This window comes from Maniola hyperantus, chromosome 7, assembly GCF_902806685.2.
Source record: "Maniola hyperantus chromosome 7, iAphHyp1.2, whole genome shotgun sequence".
Taxonomy (NCBI): Eukaryota; Metazoa; Arthropoda; class Insecta; order Lepidoptera; family Nymphalidae; genus Maniola; species Maniola hyperantus.
The window spans coordinates 13,553,415-13,574,668 of NC_048542.1; the positions used below are offsets into that span (position 1 = coordinate 13,553,415).

The 21,254-nt window shown below is 37.8% G+C and overlaps 1 protein-coding gene across 6 annotated transcripts in view; it reads right to left on the bottom strand.

Moving 5' to 3' along the window:
* The window catches only part of LOC117984072 (anoctamin-8-like), a 31,295-nt gene that overhangs the window by 2,397 nt on the left and 7,644 nt on the right, over positions 1-21,254 (bottom strand). The window contains exons 5-21 of one of the 6 annotated variants that reach the window (XM_034970721.2): positions 19,014-19,152; positions 18,155-18,271; positions 16,902-17,008; positions 15,966-16,069; positions 15,795-15,876; positions 14,902-15,054; positions 13,719-13,836; positions 10,619-10,674; positions 8,784-8,858; positions 8,285-8,417; positions 7,685-7,857; positions 6,961-7,158; positions 6,331-6,462; positions 5,471-5,602; positions 5,062-5,207; positions 2,124-2,217; positions 370-498 (exon numbers count right to left, since the gene is read on the bottom strand). In XM_034970721.2, coding sequence (XP_034826612.1) covers positions 370-498; positions 2,124-2,217; positions 5,062-5,207; positions 5,471-5,602; positions 6,331-6,462; positions 6,961-7,158; positions 7,685-7,857; positions 8,285-8,417; positions 8,784-8,858; positions 10,619-10,674; positions 13,719-13,836; positions 14,902-15,054; positions 15,795-15,876; positions 15,966-16,069; positions 16,902-17,008; positions 18,155-18,271; positions 19,014-19,152 — 2,088 coding nt within the window. Of the gene's footprint in view, positions 1-369; positions 499-2,117; positions 2,218-3,238; positions 3,407-5,049; positions 5,208-5,470; positions 5,603-6,330; positions 6,463-6,960; positions 7,159-7,684; positions 7,858-8,284; positions 8,418-8,783; positions 8,859-10,618; positions 10,675-13,718; positions 13,837-14,901; positions 15,055-15,794; positions 15,877-15,965; positions 16,070-16,901; positions 17,009-18,154; positions 18,272-19,013; positions 19,153-21,254 lie in introns of those variants that run through there. The other 5 variants (XM_069499956.1, XM_069499958.1, XM_069499957.1 and 2 more) reach the window with 5 other exon arrangements.

Below are 21,254 nucleotides of genomic sequence, written 5' to 3' on the forward strand. Positions count from 1 at the left end.
GCATGACGATGTTAAACTACCAACTAACACTTTTACAAATCGCATCAGAAAAACGCAATCTAACGCCGACTAAAACCGAATGTACACAAATGAAATAATATAGACCTTATTGCTTCACGTTAAGATTCTAAGCAGGAACAACAGAGGCTCGTGGTATGTCGTTAATAATTCGCGTGTATAAAATATGGCACGCAGGCAACCATCAATAGCAGACAGACGCGCGACAATGTTGGCTGAGATATTTTCGCGCCATTCTAAAATAAGCTCTCTGCGCAGGTACAACGGCGTAACTTACAAAAGTGGCAGTGGTGGTTGTTGTTGCATCGCATGATGAATGTGACATCGTTTGCACTGTGGTCGAGCACTGACCTGCAGGGTGGGGTTAATGAGGGGTTTGTGCTGCGCGGGGTGCGGGATGCAGTGCGCGGAGCGGTGCAGCGGCTCGTCCCTCAGCCCGCGCACGCCGAGCAACGACAGCGGCGCGCCGGCCGTGCCCTCCTAGTCATACATTTTTGAACCCTTTTCTCCAATCTCAAAGCACATTTTAGCATGATTTATTTTACACCAGACACATAATATGCCTGGGCAATGATACCCTGGTAGTTAAAATTTCAGCCTCTAATTCGAGGGGTCCAGTTTTCTTTGGGAGTTATGTGCGTTTTAACTTTTAAGCAATTAAATATCACTTGCTTTAACGGTGAAAGAAAACATCGCGACGAAACCTGAATGCCTGAGCGTTCTCTATATATATTGTCAAAGATTTCACGTTTGAAAATTCGCATTACCGTTCTTAGTAGTGGGCGTTTCAATGAATTGCATTAGAGATCTTTTATGACGTATTAGTAGTTATCAATCAGAGATGAGGAGATTCATTATGGAACCAGAATTAGTGACATAGCATAACAAGTCGCGAAGCTGAATCGATATTGAGCAGATCACATAGCTCGAACAACCGGTGACTTTGGGCACCCAAGGTCGGACGGCAATCTATAATAGAAAATGCAGCATTGGTAGACTCCCAACTAGATGAACGGACGATTCAAGCAAATAGCTGGGAGTTGCTGAACACAAGCAGTAAGCACAACAGGTGTACTGTTGAGATACTTGCAAGAGATCTTTGTCCAGTATTGGACTTTCTATCGGTTAAACTGAAATGTTTTAGTTCCTGCTATACTCGGTCTATTTAAGGCTTAAGGCGAAATGCGCCCCAAAAGCGGTGTTGAGTCACATATCGGATGTTTAAAGGGATTACGGTATTATTTTATGGTAACAGAGCACACAGAATTTTAAATATAAATATTTATAAAAAGCATGCAACAAATTTGCGTTCGGGCGTATCCCGTCAGTCGCCCGCAACGCATCTTAGATCCCATCTCGCCTTAAGCCGCAGCATTTCCCTGATCGTGTATGGCGTAAAATAAACCAGCCTTAGTGAAACTATGAATACAAAAATCAATAAATTTAGAAATCCAGATTTTATTATTTGACACAAATCGGGGCACCAAATATGAATTGTAAAAAATTCAAAACCAACTGCTGAAGGACCTTTTAAAATCATACCTAAATAATATTAATACTAAATTCTGGGAAACATAAAAATATTATTATAATATTATGTAGAATGTTAATGAAACGACTTTGGAATGGGATGTACTCGTATGTCATACATAATACTGATGGTAACTGATATTATGCGTACAAAATGACTTTTCATGCGCCATTTTACCTTTGTTTTGCGATTCTGTTGTCTTTCTCTAAATTTAGAGTATCTGCACTTTTCTCTTTAATATTGCTAAGAAAGGACAGAACATGAATTTTATATTTAAAGACCCTAAATTTTAGTGCACGCTACAAATTTAAACAATAGGCTTGCTTAAATATTTAAAACTGTCAAACTGTATAGCTGTCTTTTTCTTATTACATTAATAAGAAGAGGATGTGAATACTCTAAAATTTAGATGTGCTCATTACCATTGTCATGTCAAAAGTACGATTTTAGTCCTTACTTTAAACGTCAAGAGTACTATTAACATGACAGTTGACCCAGAGTTAAAATGGCGCGTGAGAAGTCATTTTGTACGGACCATAACAGAGTGTTTTAGGCATTCAATACTTACGAGTACCTTGCGTCGTATAGGTTTCGTCGGGCTCACATCCTGTAGTAACTGTAGAGAGCCCGTAGTGACCGCTGGCTCCGTTATAGATGCTGCTTTGGCCCTGAAAAATGCAATTTGAAACATCCTGTATAATATACAGGATGGTCGGAACGCAAGCAAAATTGAAGATGGGTGAAGCAACTTTATAAAATGTAAAACAGGTAAGAAAGTGCAATGAACGGATAGTTATCAAAAGTTGCAGGACTTTTGGTTAAAACTCAAATTATCATGTAAAATTTGAATCACGGCACATAGGTACAAGTATAACAAATAATTTAGAAAGTAAAAAAGGGCAGCCTGAAAATAATAATGTTTTTCCAATGTTTTTCATGGTCAAAAAGTCAGAATAATGGGGCCGATTCTCTAGTACACAATCTCTAAACTAAACTAAATTAACAGATCTAAATCTAATGCTATCCTTTTCCTCAAGCAACATTATGAAAGGGATAGCAATAGATTTGGACGTGCCATTTTAGTTTAGTTTAGAGATTGTGTACAATGGAATTAGCCACACTGTCTTTTCTTTTTCCAAGGGCGATTTTGCTGACTATGCAGAAAAAACTTTTATCTCTAGAAAACGTAATAATTATGTTTTTAAATAGTTAAGTAGGTAGGTACAAGTTTTCTACAAGTGATATCCCTTTAATATTCGATTACAGTTTTAGAGTGAAAGAAGAATAATAAATAGTTTTAGATGTTTATTTTGGATTAATACATATTAATTTAAGTGTTGAAGAACAGTAAGGGTAAATCCGCAATGCAATATTTCACCACGCGATTTTTTCCGCAAAATTCTGCGACATAATGTAAGAAAAACCGCGCGGTGATATCTGGCAGTGCGTACTTACCTCAAAGATTAGGGATCACGTGATCAGTAAAAAAATGTATTAATTTGTTAGGGCAGGGTATACACAGCAAGTTAAAGCAAAGCCAAAATTTTAGTCAAAAGATTTTTTTACCTTTCTGAGTTTATTCAATCTTTATAAACTATTTACAACAGTTACATATAATTCAACATTTATTTTACACTGTTTATACTTTTATTTTTAGGTATAGATATCCAAGAGAAAAGAAACTACAAATTTATAGAGAGATAAATTTTATTTGCAAAATAAAACAGAATCACAACACAACAATGTAAATAAATAAGCACTTTAGTATAAAAAATACTGATAAATTGGAATGAGACGTAATCTTAATATAATGTATAACTACACACCCATCCAGGCATAATACTTGTGTCAAATTAACTGAAAACAAAAAATAAAACTAATTTGAAATACATGAGCACTGATACTATAAAGGGCCGGCGACAGAGTTTTTGTGGTCCAATACAACCACAACCAGTTTTTATTTTATCAAAAATTGTAAGATAATAAGTAGGTAATGTGAACTGTGGAGCAAAGCTTACAAAACGGTGGAAACAATATTGACTCCGAAACTAATGGCTGAAACGCATGACTGAAAGGAGATAGATAGAAAACTTTATTGCACACAAACCAAATAACGAGTGTCGTGAACCAAGCAAAGACAGGTGTCTACTTGGTTGAATTTCCAGTTGTCCGTCAGTTGTCCAGCCGTGCTTTAGAGAATTATAACTTCTGAATTAATGCTAATAAATTACTTTAAATTCACAAAATATCCATACTAATTAATTATAATTATAAATGCGAAAGTGTGTCTGTCTGTCCGTCTGTCTTTCTGTCTGCTAGCCTTTCACGGCCCATCCGTTCAACCGATTTTGACGAAATTTGGTACAGCGCTATCTTGCATCATAGGGAAGGACATAGGGTACTTTTTATCCCGGAAAACTAAAGAGTTTCCACGGGATTTTTAAAAAACCTAAATCCAAGCGGACGAAGTCGCGGGCGTCAGCTAGTATGTAAATAAATGGTTCAAAGCTGAACAAATACTAAAACATTTATTCAACTCTATATAACATGGGGGCCCCCTAATTCCCGGTGCATCTGTATGCGTTTCCAGTCTCTGTCGCCAGCCCTTATTGTTTGTAATCACATGACATGACGTCTAAAATGTATGAACTACCATTCACCAGAGATATTGATAAATCATATTCAAAATCTAATATGAATTTACCTGAAAAAAACCCTACCAGAGCCCGGAGTGTAAGTTTTCAAGTGAACAAATTAACATTTGGAATTGGCATAATGCTGTTCGCACATTACAGACGAGCCGTAGTTAGTGACAAATTTTAGCTACCAATTTTGATATCACTGATCCACTGCGGTTCGTCTCGTAATGTGCGAACAGTTTGAATCTATAATTTTGAATGAATGGGTAAATGGCGAGATTTGACAACTTGTATATCATACTCTTTTCATATTATATATAACATATTATTGTGTTAATCCTAACTTGGACGACATTTCTAAGTATATATTTTTGATAAATTAAGTAAGTATTTATATTTAGAAATTCTCATCAAATATTGAAAGACAGTTTTTTAAATAAAGAAATAAAAATATGAAAATAATGTCATCTATTGAAGATTACATCCAATTAATTAGTTTTGATTGGCATTACAGTTTCCTAAAAAAGTAGCACATTAGGTGGAACGCACACTTATAGAGTGGAGTAGAGAGAGAGACTCAGCTTTTTTTAACCGACTTCAAAAAAAGGAGGACTTTAAAAAAATGCTTGGCTCAAGCGAAAAGCGTGACTCCAAGCCACTTGACCGTCTCGAAAGCCCTTAAAGATTGCCGAGGGCTGTATTCATCAGGGAAGCTAACCGCCGCACTCAGAGTCGCTTATCGTTACTTAAGATTGAGTTAAAACGAGACAGATTTATGTGAGAGATAACATATAGCTCTGGCTCGTTTAACTCAATCTTAAGTAACAATTAAGCGACTCTGAGTACGGCTCTAAGACACACGAGCGAGGTTACCTGAAGGGCGGGATCTCGGGAATCTTGCCGATGTTGATGCGTTTCTTCTCCACGGGCTTGTCGTTCTGTTTGGGCGTGGTGGGCGTGCCCGTGCGCGGCGTCACGAGGCAAGACAAGCGCACGTCGTCCGAACTTGTGCCTTCCGACTGGAAACGACGTATTCATATATGAACCTTGAATCCATATACATCTATCCATTAATTAATTAATTAATTAATTAAAGCCTGTCTGTTTCGCTCGCACTTACCTACGACCTGTAAGTGCGAACGGAACAGACAGATAACTCGACGACTCAGTTTAAAAGGCGTCGACTATAGGCTATCACCGCTTTTATTTATAAAAACTACACATTGAACTTGGACAAATATTTCCATTTCATAGGACATTCGAGTCGGGGCCAATAACTTACCAAGAGCGGCGCGTGCGCATTCTTGATGGCCTCCCGTCTCTGGAACTCCACCTTGGCCATCTCCGTGGCCAGCCAGGCCGGGATCTCTGGTATGGCGATGCGCAAGCACAGCACTATAACCAGCACTACATGCTGGGGAAAAAATCGATGTCCATAAATCTTAATATTATTATAAACTATCTTTCATTTACCAAGATAAAAGGTAGCCTATGTCCTCTCTAAATTTTCGACCAAACCCATGCAAAAACTCACGTCAATCCATTGTCCCGTTGCGTAACGATTGAAGGAAAAACTAACAAACTTTTGCATTTGTCATATGGGTAGTGATGTGAAAGTCGCAGACTATGTAAACGATAAAAAAGCTTGGATTTGACTCGCTCCAGCAATGCACGGGGCTGCAATGGCTTGTATAGTACGGTATAATAACATTGTAAATTGAAAAATTTAAAAAGAGCAACCGCCGAGTTTCTTGCTGGTTCTTCTCGGTAGGAACGGCATTCCGAACCAGTGGTAAATTAAAACTACCTGACTATTCATAAGCACTTTTAAAAAGTTTACATGAATAAAAAAACATTCTATTCTATTCTATTCAAAAGTTTGTATGTGTGTTACTCCTTCACGCCACTATGACTGAACTGATTTGGAAAGGAGGTAGCTTAAATACCCTGAATTAACACAGGCTACTTCTTATGCTGGAATATCAAAGTGTTACCAAAGGATTTTTGAAAATCTAAATCCGCAGACGCGGATCTCTTGGTCATCATCCCCAAGAGATCCTCTTTTGGTTCAGGAAACAAGCCCACCACTACTAGCAACTGGAGCAACGAGGGAGTTACACCACAATATAAAATGAGCTTTACCTCTAAGGCAACAATGACGAGTATCGTTTGCGCGGGCGTCGCGTCGGGCAACAGTCTATGCACGGGGCCCGACAGCCCTATGAGAGCGCAGTTTACCAACACCGCCACCGCTACCATAGCCTCCATCGCATGCTGTATAGAAAAGTGATGATCTGTAATTCAGTTTATGTGAAACCTACTTTTAGTTTGACGAGCAAATGTCTTCTTAATGCCTTTTCGGGTCTTAATTTGTTCATTGTTTGGGAAGTGATACGGTTTCTATTTATTCATTTGCCGCATGTAGGTGTTTCGGAGCAGTCGATTTTTTTTGATAAAAAAAAACTCGAATCTGTGAGGAACAGTAGTAAGTAGTAGGTGGCACACTCCGCCACGTGACAGCGTCTCTGTCTTGAGACAGAGCGAAGCGGCGGGTTATTACTACTGGTTCGCGAATTTATCCAAATAAATTTTAAGACTAGGGTCAAAATAAATGGTCTGTTCAATATAAATGAATAGTACCTACTGCTTAAAGCGATTCACTTAGTCACGGCTCTAAAACTTGTTCATTTTGTATCTTCTGTCTTATTCACCAACGAGAAGGGATTTATAGCGCTATGGAATATCATCGAGTTATATCTGTTTCACACTAACCTGCCAACTGCCAATACTGCTGACTCTCTCTCCAAAAGGCCTCTGCGCCACATGGCACAGCTTGAAAGCGTCCGCGCGCACTTCGCACGCGTTGTTTAGCAACGCGCAAAGCGCCGCGAGCGGAAACGCGGCGGAGAATAACACCACGTGGCCCAGTTGAGTCAACATCTCAAGGTATTCCGCGAACGTTCCATCGTACTGGAACAAAATTTAAATTTTGAAAAAAAAAATGCATGACCAAAACGTGAAAAGCGATTTAAAAGATTTAGATCATCAGAAATGGGATTCTAAAATAGCAGTTCCAACGCTAACTCTCGCTATAGAATAATAAGAAATACATTATATTTTAGCGTTTAGACATTATCACTACTCTTATTATAAATGCGAAAGTGTGTTTGTTTGTTGGTTTATTGGTTTCTAAGTTTGTCCTTCAATCACGTCGCATTGAAGCAATGGATTGACGTAATTTTTTGCATGGGTATAGTTTAAGATCTGGAGAGTGACAAATGCTACTTTTTATTCCGGAAAATCAAAGTTCCCACGGGATTTTTAAAAACTATTGCGAACTAAGGTTACGTGAAGAACTATACCAAATACTAAACTCAAATACCCTCTAGAAACACCGGAATCTCTATAAATGCCGAGTTTCGTCGCTTCCGCATTTCTTCAAGGTTTTTTTCTATTTATTCAGTTAGCTTAGGAAAACTAGATTCTAGAAACTTACCTTGAACAACTGCGACTCTAGTTCAGCCTGGTGTATGACCTTCTGTCCGACGAGGGAGTCCGAGTTTCGTCTGTCGTCTTTCTCTGTCCCGCCGTTTATCAGCATTTCCGGCGGATCTCCGGACGAGGATGTCTTCTTCTCGAACCCATCTGAGAGCTGCGCTGCTGTTGGTACTTGGGGATAAGACAGTTCTTATTACATTTTGTATCATCATTGTTAAACCATTGCTGGCTCACTTCTGAGCACGGATCTCCTCTCCGACAGAGAAGAGAACGCGGAAAATAATGTTTATCTATCAATCGTTTTGTTATATATGTTGCATTTAACGGTCCGATATGGATAAAAGATTTCTGCTCCAATATTTGCATATTGAGTTCGGGCTTTTTCGTTGGCACGACACATTTTTGAGACTGTGTGTTAGGTTAGATTTTAAGGCATGATTTTTGTAGTTTAATGTTTATTGCGTTTAACATGACTGTGTTCGATCAACAAATAAATATGTTTCTATTCTATTATATTCTATAAAAACTACACTACGAGGTGTGAACCCAGTCCAGCACACAATTTTTGGTGAATAAAAAATCAAACTAAAAAACTCACCTTTGCTAGGACTAATCGCACCAAACACGTCGAAGCAAATTTTCGCCAACCTCAGATTTTCGATTAGGTATGGCAATGCAGATTCTTTGACATTCCTAATTATCTGTCTGGTTATAAGCAACACGGCTAATTGCTGAAAATATTATTTCATATTACTTTAAAAGGCCCAATTGATTTCATATTTTTAACAATTCTGATATATAAAAAAATGGGTTTGAGACCCTTTGAGCACCACTCGGATCCGAATCTAAGAAAATACAGTCCGAAATGCTCCTACGTGCATCCGATACGAAAATTCCTGGATGTCGATTTTACAGTGCATTTGTGTCGAAAAATGTTGCCTGCGTATTGCTCGCATTCGCTAGAATTTGGATCGGTTGCATTGCGCAAGCATTCATACAAGTAAAATTGTGGTTAATCTTATCCGTGAACAATGCTCTAAATTGGAGATATTCACAGCTTCAGAACAGTAACTATATAATAAAACTCAAAGTGTTACCTCTTTCAACTTATCCATGTCCTGTAGATAAAACGCAATGTAGAACAAACTCATAAACGAGTTGACGAATTGAAACTGAAATTGAAAAGAGACTTTTGAAAACTTTTATACATTGCCATCAGTGTTCTTACATCGAAAGCATTCTACTTGTGAAGATGGGTGTCCACTATGTTCGTGAACCTGTTTATCGATACTGTAAATGAACTGTCAAAACATTTTTGTCCACATCGATCCTTTATGGACTATCGTCTCCATGAACCGTGCTAGGAAAACCATATTTTGACATTGATGTAGTCATTAAATGATTGATGCAGGCGATTCGCAATCGAGCCGCTGTATTATATAAAGCAAACAAATAAATCCCCCCTCAGGGCGTTTTTTCACTCATTCGTATTCGGTTCTTTTTCGTCATTCGTGAAAACACGATTCGAAGTGGCCATCATACAAAACGTACGTCTACGGGTGCACTCATTCAATTCGTATTTTGACGGATCTGTCAAATCATAAAGCAAACGGTAAGAAAATGTGAGCCAATCAAAGACGATTGACAATAATCAACTTGTACATTTGGCTTAACATTGTTAATTAATTTCGAAAAGGGAACCATGTTCGCAGACAATTCTTGTTTTGAGAAGTTAGAAGCTCAGATACATACAGATTTGTAAACATAGTGGATACCCAGCTTGAAGGTACACATTTACAAGGATTTTGTCTAATTGGAGTCTTCCTAGAAAGTGTAAGTTAAAATTAATGCATAGTTTTGCTGATGAAAACCCCTTGCAAAAGTGTACCTTGGCCTCATTGAGTCTATCATGTCAGCAAATAAAGTAAATGTGATTAGGTGAAGTGATAATATTTGACTGTATGTGGATCATGAACAGATATGATTGAAATGCTTTAGCACAATTTTATTGATTACTTACGCAGAGAAATCCAACATGATTTCTTTCGAGTAAGTACCTATACTAAATGGATATTAATTAGAGTGTAATTTTAATGAACTTAATATAGTGTTCCACGGGTTATTTTTAATATTGATTACATATTAAAATTTTAGTTTGCACTTAAAACTAGTCAAAATGATTAACACAATATTATGTAAAATGGAAAGTCTAATGGTTAACCACACTTTGGATGCGAATTTGTATCGTACGTAAACGTATGAATACTGGCCGTACGAATTGAGTGTGCATATTGAATACTTTTTTCTGCGTCAAATAAGCAGTTTACCGGTGATATCGTTTTTGTGAAATCTTTGGTGTGTGGTGAATAATCTGTATAGATAGATATAAAAATATGTATAAAAAGATAATTATCTTGAAGATCTTCAAGATAATTATCTTTTTTGATCACATCTTGATCCCAAAAATTTTTACGTCCGTAAACTAAGTTAATCAATTTTTAATGTTCAAGGCACGAAAGTATTTAAAAATGCCAACAAGTTCGGATTGTTTTTGGACGTCGGAACTCGCACCCAGTCTGAGCGCTTGTACTTGGGAGATCGGCATTGTTCGTGTATGTTCGTACGTGTTCGCACGAGTCGAATTCCTACGAAAACGCATACAAAGTGCGGTGACGCTAAAATGCAAAAAAGGATTATTTCCGAATTTCTAGCAAATAAAATAAAACGCGGCAACATGCACAGAAAGAGTCATCACTCATCAGTCATGCAAGCGATTTAAGTCTGTGCAATTTTCGGCAAACGCTGTGTTCGTTAATAAGAGTTTACATTCAAACTCTTATAGTTATTAACCTCTTTTTAGTCTAGCAAAAGCGTGATTAAACTTTTCTAGTATTTAGTACGGCATTAGTCTTTCAGCGTTTCAAATACAAACCAATGCTATTTTGAGAATCAGATGGTTTTCATACTTTGTCTCGAGTCGATAGTTTTCTGTAGTTTTTAATTGGACGGAGTTGGGTGTTACCATTACAAAAAATAGTAGGTTTTTTCCGTGTCCATTCCAGATTGGTAAGCGGTAAAGAGAAAATAATATGCGCTATAGTATTATACCACTACCTACCTACTATGTAATAATAATTCGATAGTACCTACTACTATAGTCTAAGACTGATCGCACATTACAGCACACATTGAACGAATCATACGCACGCAAATGGTATTCTCTCGAAATGGAGGAAACCTGCAAGCGGCAAGCCTGAGAGTTCCCCATAACATTCTCAAAGTTGAGGTCTGTCAATCCGCACTTGACCAGCGTGGTGAACTATACCTAGTCTAAGCCCTTCTAATTCTGAGAGGAAACCCGTTCATTTTTTATTTTTTGAATGGAGGTCGAAGACTAACCAATTATGTTACACATAGTAGTGTAAAAGCGTGTGCACAGGAACACTCAAAGTTCCATCACTCTAGTAGCTCGATGGGACGGCAATCTAGCACGACCGGAGACAGATCAGGCACAAGATCAACGGTTATACCTATTTTTCAAGCTTCGGGGATGTATACCGTCAACTTCTCAAGTTTGTGCTACTACTGAGAGTTTCTTGACAGAAAATATCAATTTTTGTGTTCTATCTATGGCATCACCCGGGACTTGAACCTCATGATTTGCAGCCGAATAAGCTAGTTAATAGACCAACGAGGCATTTAGATCACGTGCAGTATATTTTCAAGAATGCCGTACAAATTAGTATTATGTGGGATTAGGCGTAGAGAGTAAGACATTTTTGTATACGGTTTAGATTCTACAGGGGTGACATGCTCACTTTGTGACCAAACCCCTATAAATAAATTTGATTACAAAAAATCATTTTAGTCATAATTTATTTTGAGTACCGAAAAAATAAATAACTTACGGCGCGTGCGGTTTTCGCTGTAATGGGCAACCAGCTTAACTATTGCTAAATTTATTATATCTTTATAATATTACAAAACTATTTAGACTAAACATTTATATTATTTCTAAAGTAAAATGTGCTATGGAATATTAACTAAATAGATTCTAGAAGATAAGGGTTGACGACGCATGCAAAAATTCAAAACTTTTCAATAGTAAGTGTTGCTAGTAAAACAATCTCCACACATCACACTCGGTCATAAATAGAAATAGATCCAATGCCATAGTCCTTAATCTAAGTCTAATTACACTTATTGTACTTATTTTATTTTATTTGAGTTTTAAGTCTATTGTATTTGACATTGTATTGGGTCTTTACCTTCAAATAGACATTTATTATTACAATTATTAAATTAAAGCGGAATTACTATGAGTGAAAGAAATAACTATATATTTTTTTATATTATGGCAATTATGTCAGATTATAACTTTTCCTGGACAAATAGACACTACGAGTAATTTAAGAAGTAACCACTATAGGAAACAAAGAAAGTGGGGGGAGGGGTTCAGTGCTTGCAAGAAATTGGGTGGACTAAAGAAAACAAAATTATTTACATGAATGTTTTTTGTAACTGTACTTTTATACTAGAACAGTGTATTTAAATTCGAATAAGGGATGAAAATTATTAAAAACAATTATTTAAAATTATATTCTTATATTGTTTTAGTGTTTTACCTACACTTCAAGGAATTTCTAAATAATTTTAAATACATATCAAAAATTGCGGAACGGCAGGAATCGAACCCGCGTCTCCTGGGATCGCGCCCGACGCTCTGGCCACTAAGCTACGGTACGCTTGCTGCCAGTGACGAGTGATATGTATGTTCACTCAGTACTGAAGCGACTGTTAATGCCATTTAGTAGCGACTTTTTGCAGCTATCGACGCGGGTTCGATTCCTGCCAGTCCGCAATTTTAGGGTTCCGTACCTCAAAAGGAAAAACGGAACCCCTATAGGATCACTTTATTGTCTGTCTGTCTGTTCGGTCTGTCAAGAAACCTACAGAGTACTTCCCGTTGACCTAGAATCATGAAATTTGGCAGGTAGGTAGATCTTATAGCTGACATTTTATTTTTGACTTGATTACTTTCAAATAAACAAAATAAATAGACATTCGGGGAAAAATCTGAAAACTGTGAATTTGTGGTTACATCACACAAAAAAATTAAATTGTGGTCATGAACTAATAATTAGTATTTTTCAATTTTCTAAGTAAGATAACTATATCAAGTGGGGTATCATATGAAAGGTCATCACCTGTGCATTCTAAAACAGACTTTTATTTATTTTTATGTATCATAGTTTTTGAATTATTCTGCAAAATGTCGAAAAAATACGACTGTAGTACGGAACACTCGTTGCGCGAGCCTGACTCGCACTTGGCCGTTTTTTTTAATATGTATTTAAAATTAAGTTAGTAAAAAAGTACCTAGTATTGTATTTAAGTGTTAACACTACACATAGTGGTAAAAGTAATATCAAATATCGCCAAGCGATTAAAGGTTCGTACGCACCGGAGCGGCGCGGCGCGGCGCTTCAGTCCGACTGCAGAACGCGTCACCTCAGGCCGCTCGACGGTGCCTACCGCACTACAACTTCAGTACGCGGCACCTCGCGTCACTTGCGCGTCACTTTTATACCCGTTCGCGTACGAGCGCGAAGCGCCGTGTCGCGCCGCTGGGTATGTCGCACTAGCGTCACTGCACTGCGCGTCGCTTCGCTGCGCTTCAAAATATTCTCTCCAGCCGTGCCGCGCGGCAACGCGCGGTGAAGCGCTGTGCAGCGCCGCTCTAGTGCGATATGCGCCATACAAAATGATAGAAATGATATTTTGACGCTCTGTGCCGCGACGTGCAGCTCGCTGAAGCGCCGCGCCGCGCCGCTCAGGTGCGTACGAACCTTAAGCGTTCCGGTACGATGCCGTGTAGAAACCAAAGGGGTATGGTTTTAATAAAAACTGCCATACCCCTTCCAGGTTAGCTCGCTATCATCTTAGACTGCATCATCACTTACCACCAGGTGAGATTGCAGTCAAGGGCTAACTTGTATCTGAATAAAAAAATAAAAAAAATAAAAAAATACCTTTGTCGTTAAGCCACCTCGCGATCCGCGCATACACCTCCTCTTCTACTGCTATCAATATCGCTAAAAACGCGCGCGGTATCCAACTGAAATAGAATATCGTCTCCTCCCACCAGTCCTGCAAGTTAACACGCAATAGTGTTCAATTTCAAGCTTAATAAATAAAGCCTTTATTGCTGAATTTACAAAACATAACAATTGGGTTGTTGGCCCACGGTCCGACAAGAAAAGAAGACGGCCGACGACGCACGAAGGCGCGGGCGGCAGACATTAGACGGAACGGAGACGTGAACAAGTGATTCAACACCTTGCATATATACGGACTAATTTTTGATATAAATCTTCTTTTTGCATACGTTTTTTACCTATAAGTTTACATTAATAATCGCCAGTGATTACAACAAACAAATAAACTATTGTGAAAGTAAAAATAAAAGACATAGACAGCTTAATATCGGTGTTTTGTGCTCACAATAAATACATCGAACAACATGGGTATTTTCCTACTTTTAAATTTGATAAATATTATTACTTTATTATAAACTAGAATAAAAATAATGACGTACGCTGACAAAAATATTAAAATCCAACAAAGATTTACAACGTTACAGGTATTTTAATTTTGGAGTGGGAGGGTCTTCTGTCCCTTTCTCGCAAAACGAAAATTTGTATGAAGCCGCACGACGGTGTGACGTCAAAATGCTATATCGCTATCACTGTCTAATCAGAAATATTTAAATGCTTTTAACTTTTTTGTTATTTGATCGATTTAATTAGTTTTTTTCAGTTACGTCATTATTTTTATCCTAGTAACTAGTTTATAATAAAGTAATAAAAAAATTGGAGTCAAATATCCAATTAGTTTCAAAACTCGCACTTTAGTCCTTTTATGCGATCAGAAAACCCTTAAAAAATTACTACTTGCTCAAATAAAATAAAATCATAAAAACTTTATTCATAACAAACAATATACAAGTTATAATTTAAAAAAAAAAAAAACAAAAAAATTATAGCCAGTGCGCTGGCTGTGTCCATAGCAAGAGGAATGTGACGAGCCCGCGATCATCAGACAGCAACATAAGGGGCAGAGACACGCAGTCTGATCACACGCGACGTCGCGGGCTAACTCATCACCTCACTTACACCTATTTCTCCCTAAGTCTGAAGTATTCAGTAACGTCACCTGTGTCCGTAGCAAGGCGAAGGTGGCGAGCCCTGCGACCCCTAGACATAGCAACATGAGGGGCAGAGACACGCAGTGTCGCCACACGCGACGTCGCCACGCCGCGTACTGCGGCTCGGGCCGGCCCGTCACCTCGCTTGTACCCATTTCCCCCTGAAAATCACATTATTAGTCACTTTAAGGGCCTGTTTCAACATTGTGACTACAAAATGTCAAAGGGAAACGCCCATTCGTCAAAGGGTTTTTGGCCAAAGTGCATATATCGAAGAAATTAATTAAAGGCATTAAGACTGAGATCACATAAAAAAAACAAGCACAATTTTGGACATAGAACTCGGAGGAACTTTTATAAACCTTTTTGTTTGTTTGTTTTATCAGTAAGAATTATTGCAATACCTACATTGCCAAGATAGTCATTACGAGCGGAATTAGTTGAGTGTCTTTTAATTACGCCGGAGTGTTACGCACAAACCGTTACGAGCAATATTTCTGTCATTAAATAAGTTTTTTTAGTATTAATAACATTATTGGATGAATTTTGGCCAAGAATGGGCGTTTCCCTTTATCCGTTAGATAAAGTTTATTTGGCGATTGTGAAACGGGTCCTTAAACTAATAATTAATTATTTGAAATACATCATCATTGTCAACCGATAGATGTCTACCGCTTGACATATGTCTCTTGTAGGGACCTCCACACAATTTGCCAGTGAGTCCCACATACCCGCCCTTGTGCGGGATGACGTAATAGCATTTATACCAGCTGAAAAAAGGGACCTCCACACGCCTTGGTCTTGCGCCGCGCCGCCCTAATTCAGCGACTCCCTGCGACTAGTTTGATGTCGTTGAAATACATAATTTCAAACAATACGTTTTAACTAGATTCAGCTATACCTGAAACAGCGGTCGAGGCTCCACCAATAGTTCATCCCTTTGATCTAAAGTACCCCATCTATACGCCAAAACGTTGGAGTATCTACAAAGAGAAACAATAATAAAGATAACTTATAACATTTAGTTAAAATCAAAATCTATTTTTTTTTATTGAAATGAATAAATGAATACCTTTTCCATGTCTCTAAATAAACACACGCCCATAGAACATTAAATAATGAAAACAGCACATAGGCTATGTCCTTCCAGTAATCGTTTGCTGTCCCCAGCCATACCTGTACAAAAAAAATATGTAATAAAAAACATAAAAAAGACTTAAATAATTTAGTGATAATGACCTCGATTCTGATGTTTTTAACTAAATTTAGAGTATCTGCATCATTTTTCTTTATAATATTGGCACCTGAAGTCTTCACCTAAGTTTGTCTGTCCTTTTCTCATTACATTGGTAAGAAAAAGATGCAAATACTATTATTTAGTTGCGATCAGAGTCAGTACCAATCTTCAAAAAAATACTGTACAAATTAAGTTTTTTGTGTTTTAAATAATTTTAAAAACATATCAAAAATTGCGGACCGGCAGGAATCGAACCCGCGTCTCCTGGGATCGCGCCCGACGCTCTGACCACTAAGCTACGGTACGCTTGCTGCTAGTGACGAGTGATATGTATGTTCACTCAGTACTGCAGCGACTGTTAATGCCATTTAGTAGCGAAACTTTGCAGTTATCGAAACTACTTTCAAAAGCCCTTTGAACATGAAATGTCATTATTTGTTTTTTACTATATTTTTATATTTTTTTTTTTAGTTTTGTTTTGCTTGATTTTATTTATCACTGTATCTTAGTAACAAATACATTTTTTAATTCTCGATGGGCCAAAATTACTGTCGAGTTCATTAACTAGCCATGTTAAATGACTAATATTCCCCTTTCCTCTCCAACTAAGCGTCAAGCTTGTGCTAGGAGTAGGTACGACAATAGTGCAACGGGCGGGGTTTGAACCGTCGACCTTTCGGTTTTCAGTCCACTCCTTAACCGGTTGAGCTATTGAGGCTGTAAGGCCTAATTGCTGAGGCATTAGGTCTCGAAAGACCAAAAGCAGTTTACCCAAAATACAAATCCAACGACGGCCGGCACCGTTAGCGACTGTGTGTAGTGCCCGAGCCAAGCGAAGTACATCGCTATTTTTACACCGAAATATTCACTGATTTCATCTGGAAGTAGAAAAGTTATACCTTGAATTCGATTGAAAATAGACCTCTATAGTTTAACTACAGTAGGGCCTCGCTAATCCGAACAGGCAAAAACAAGACACTTCGCGGATTATCGAGACGTCCGGATTGTGGTATGCAATATTTTAATGTAGTAGAACATATGTTTAACATTATTTTCTTAAATTAATTACAATAACAACAACTAATTACAATAAAATATAACAAATACAAATGTAGGTACATGTACAAAATTACAAACGCAGGGTGAATGACAAAAGACTAAGGACAGAATATGGCAAGCGGCTGGCGGCGCGGGCGGCCCCGCATCTGCCTCCTCTCCCGCGAACGCCCCCGCACACCGACTCCATGACCCAATCGTCCGTCCGGATTACAGAGATCACCGAATTAGCGGGGGTCCGGATTAGCGAGGCCTTACTGTACGTTCGAAACTTTATAGCTTAACTAGCTGATGCTAGTTAAATTCGAAATTAAATTAAATTAAATGAGACTCGAAACTACGGATACGTACGAAGCGATTTGCCTCCTCATTTCTAATTCGAACACCCTTTCAGCATCAGTTTTCCCCTCCAATTATAATATGGGTACCTTCAAGTCATGAGTGAATAGGCATCTTCTAGGCAAGCGCGCTCCATCTTGGGCTGCATCATCACTTGCCACCCAGGTCTGATTGCAGCCAAGCGCTAGTTTATAAATTTAAAAAAAAAATGTTCATCCGCGTGGAATTAGGTTTTTTTAAAATCCCGTCGGCACTCTTTGATTTTTCGGGACAAAAAGTAGCCTATGTCACTCATGCAAAAAATCACGTCAATCCGTTGCACCGTTGCGACGTGATTGAAGGACAAACCAACAAAATAACCCACTTTTGCATTTATAATATGGCTACTGATTTTCCTGAAAAACTGCTGGACCGATATTAATGCGGTTTTTTGCATTAAAAAATTAGTTGTAAAAGTCCCACAAATATCTATTGCGCTGAAACCATGTCGCATTAACATCGAAATGACGTAATTTTGACGCCAGCCGAAATTAAAATATGCCATCAGCTCGAAACTTTAGTCTAGTGCTGATGTCACTAAAATGGCGCCCATTAGCAATTTCCGGGACCTATATCTAACAGTAACTTACCCAAGGGCTGTGGTGTGAACAGCGTCTTAACCCATTTCTTCCGCAAATTCTCCAAAGCTGTCCGCTCGTGTAATGGGAACATATTTGCCACTACGCCGCGACTTACGCACGCCGGTACTGAAAACATTATATCCTGTCAGTTCAAATTAGCAACGTTCTATCTAATATTTATTGTTCCCGGTGGTAAGTGGTAATCCTGTCGGTTATAATAATTTGCACCTGAAATTATGAAGCATTGTATTTTCAGTACATGTTTTATTAATAACTAGCTGACCCGGCGAACTTCGTACCGCCTAACAGTCGATTCTTTATTTTTTCATTTTTTCCACAGACAACTTTTAAGTAATGTTACCTTCGTATAAATATTGACAAATATTGACATTAATATTTATACGATACTAACGTCACTCAATTGTTTTGCCTTCCCGGAACCCCTCCACTAACACTTAAACTTTTGGTATTGTATTAAAGTTCAAATTGACTTTTAAGTATTATTACGAATCTTTTGTATGGGAATATAGAAAAGTGTTGTTTTTAGACTTATTCAGGCAATTTTTTAAATTTCTCACTCCGTAAGAACCATCCTCGTACTTCAAGGAATATTATAAAAAAAGAATTAGCGAAATCGGTTCAGCTGTTCTCGAGATTTGCGCTTAGCAACACATTCAGCGATTCATTTTTATTTATAGAGAAAGAGTACGGTAACGGGATAAAGAGTAGCCTATGTCCATTCCCGGGTCGTAAGTTAATTCTGTACCAAATTTCATCAAAATCGGCTAACTGTTGGGGCGTGAAAAGCTATACCTAGTATAGACAGACACACTCTCACATTTACATATAGTATGAATTATTATCTTACCAATGCTCTGTCCGGGTCGCAGAGTAAGCGCGGGTTCCAGAGCATGCTCGTCCCCGGGCTCGGCGCGTGCTGACTCGAGCACGTGCTTTACCAACGCACCTCGTTCTTGCGAATTGAGTAATTCCGCTGCTGAGCAGCCCTGGTAAAGAGAAACCATTTTCCTTTTTTAGACATGCATGTTCACTCTAAAGAGCCATGGTGGCCTACTGGTTAAGGCTCTATAGAATCTATTCGAGAGGTCGGGGGTTCGATCCCGGACTCTCTTCTAACTTTTCACATGTATGTAAGTTTTAAGCAATTAAATATAGTATATATTATGTAGTTTTGTAATAAGGTTGTATGTTTATGAGAGTTGTTGTAATATATGTAGGTATATTTATATAATATTACATAGTATCTATTTGTGTTCTTTTCGCGAATATTTTCTATCTACTTTTTATATCTATTCCACTCCTATCCTTAACACAGATCTAAAAATCTAGCTAGGATAGCCAGTTCTTGATCTTGTACCATTTTTAATATTGTATATGCTTATGTCAACAAGCACGCAAATTTGTTCAAGATCAAATCAATGTATGTGTGTAATCTAGATGATTGAAAAATAAACGTTTTATTATTATTATTACTCCCTCTACAACCTCTCGCACTGCCAAGGGTCACTGGTAGAGATCTCTTATAGAGATAAGTGCTTTCCTGTCCACTTTTACTCTCTTTATCTCTTTATTGTTAATGTTTTTGGTACAAAAATCCTAATATAATATTATAAATGTGAAAGTGTGGATGTTTGTTACTCAAACACGCAAAAACGGCTGAACTGATTTGTATGAAATTTGGAACGGAGATAGATTATACCCTGGATTAACACATAGGCTACTTTTTATCCCGGAAAATCAAAGAGTTCCCGCGGGATTTTGAAAAATGTAAATCCACGCAGACGAAGTCGCAGGGATCAGTTAGTAAAAAATAAATATCACATTCTACACCTTAGCGGCTAGTATAAGAAACGTGGAACAAGTAAAGAAAGGTTTACGTAAACACGTGCTTTACAAAGTGTCATTTAGCAGTTACCTATGACAAATGTGTTCAATTCCGTATACAGAATACCTAATGGTAGCTTGAATGGTAGAATGGCACGAAACTAAAATCAATAGTTACTAACAATCCGCCAATTTTATCTCACGGTCAATCTAGGCTGTATCGGTTGAGCTATATCACTACCCATATTATAAATGCAAAAGTGTATGTTTGTTGGGATATTGGTTTGTCCTTCAATCACGTCGCAATACAGCAACGTGTCAACGTGATTTTTTGCATGGGTACAGTGAAAGACCTGGAGAGTGAGATAGGTTACTTTTAATCCCGGAAAATCAAACAGATTTTACGTTAAAATAACCTAACATTTATCATATCGTCGATTCAGGATCAAATCGAGAGTTGGCTCACTCTAGTTCACTCTGGTATCACCCTATACCTAAATATCTCATATTTTACTACAAAGGAATATCTGATTGGTACCTATTGCTTTGTTGCGGAATATCAAGCATGGGTAAAGTTGAATAATTCATAATATTCCATATTGTATACAGTATATACATATATGGAAGCAGCATGACTGTCTATAAAAATGTATTCTGTATTATAAATATCTTGCTTACGATCAATGATATCCATTATTCAAACAATTCTTTAGCACCGTTCTTTTTTCTTATCCGCCATATTAGATTTGCCATGACGTCATTTTGTCTATGTCACGCGGAACGCAAAGAAGACAACGGGCACCTCTTTTAAAATCTTACAAGTTTTTGGCGGTTGGCCGATGAACCGACATTCATACAGAACTGTTAAACACCTAAGTATAGGTAGTGGGGCCTTACCAAATCCGTTCATGAGAAACACACTTTTGCTCGACTTGATGTAAATACTTAGGTACTTGGTTAGAGAAATTTTACTTTTTAATTTTACATTAGAGAATACAAAAATAAACAGAAGTGCAACCGCAGCGAGCGAAATTTTTTCTGTTATACTTAACAGAAAAAATTTAAAGCGATAGAGAAACGAGCTCGGCCATAACAACATTTTATGTCTTAAAGCACTTTTTAAATGGGTTGGACCCCCAAAACCCTCCCCCTGGCTAAAGCCATGCGTATAGCTGACTAATACCTACGGGATCAACTTTAACCATACCTATCCAAAGGTCACAAATAACAATTTCTTTCAGTTAGTTACTACGAGAGATTCATA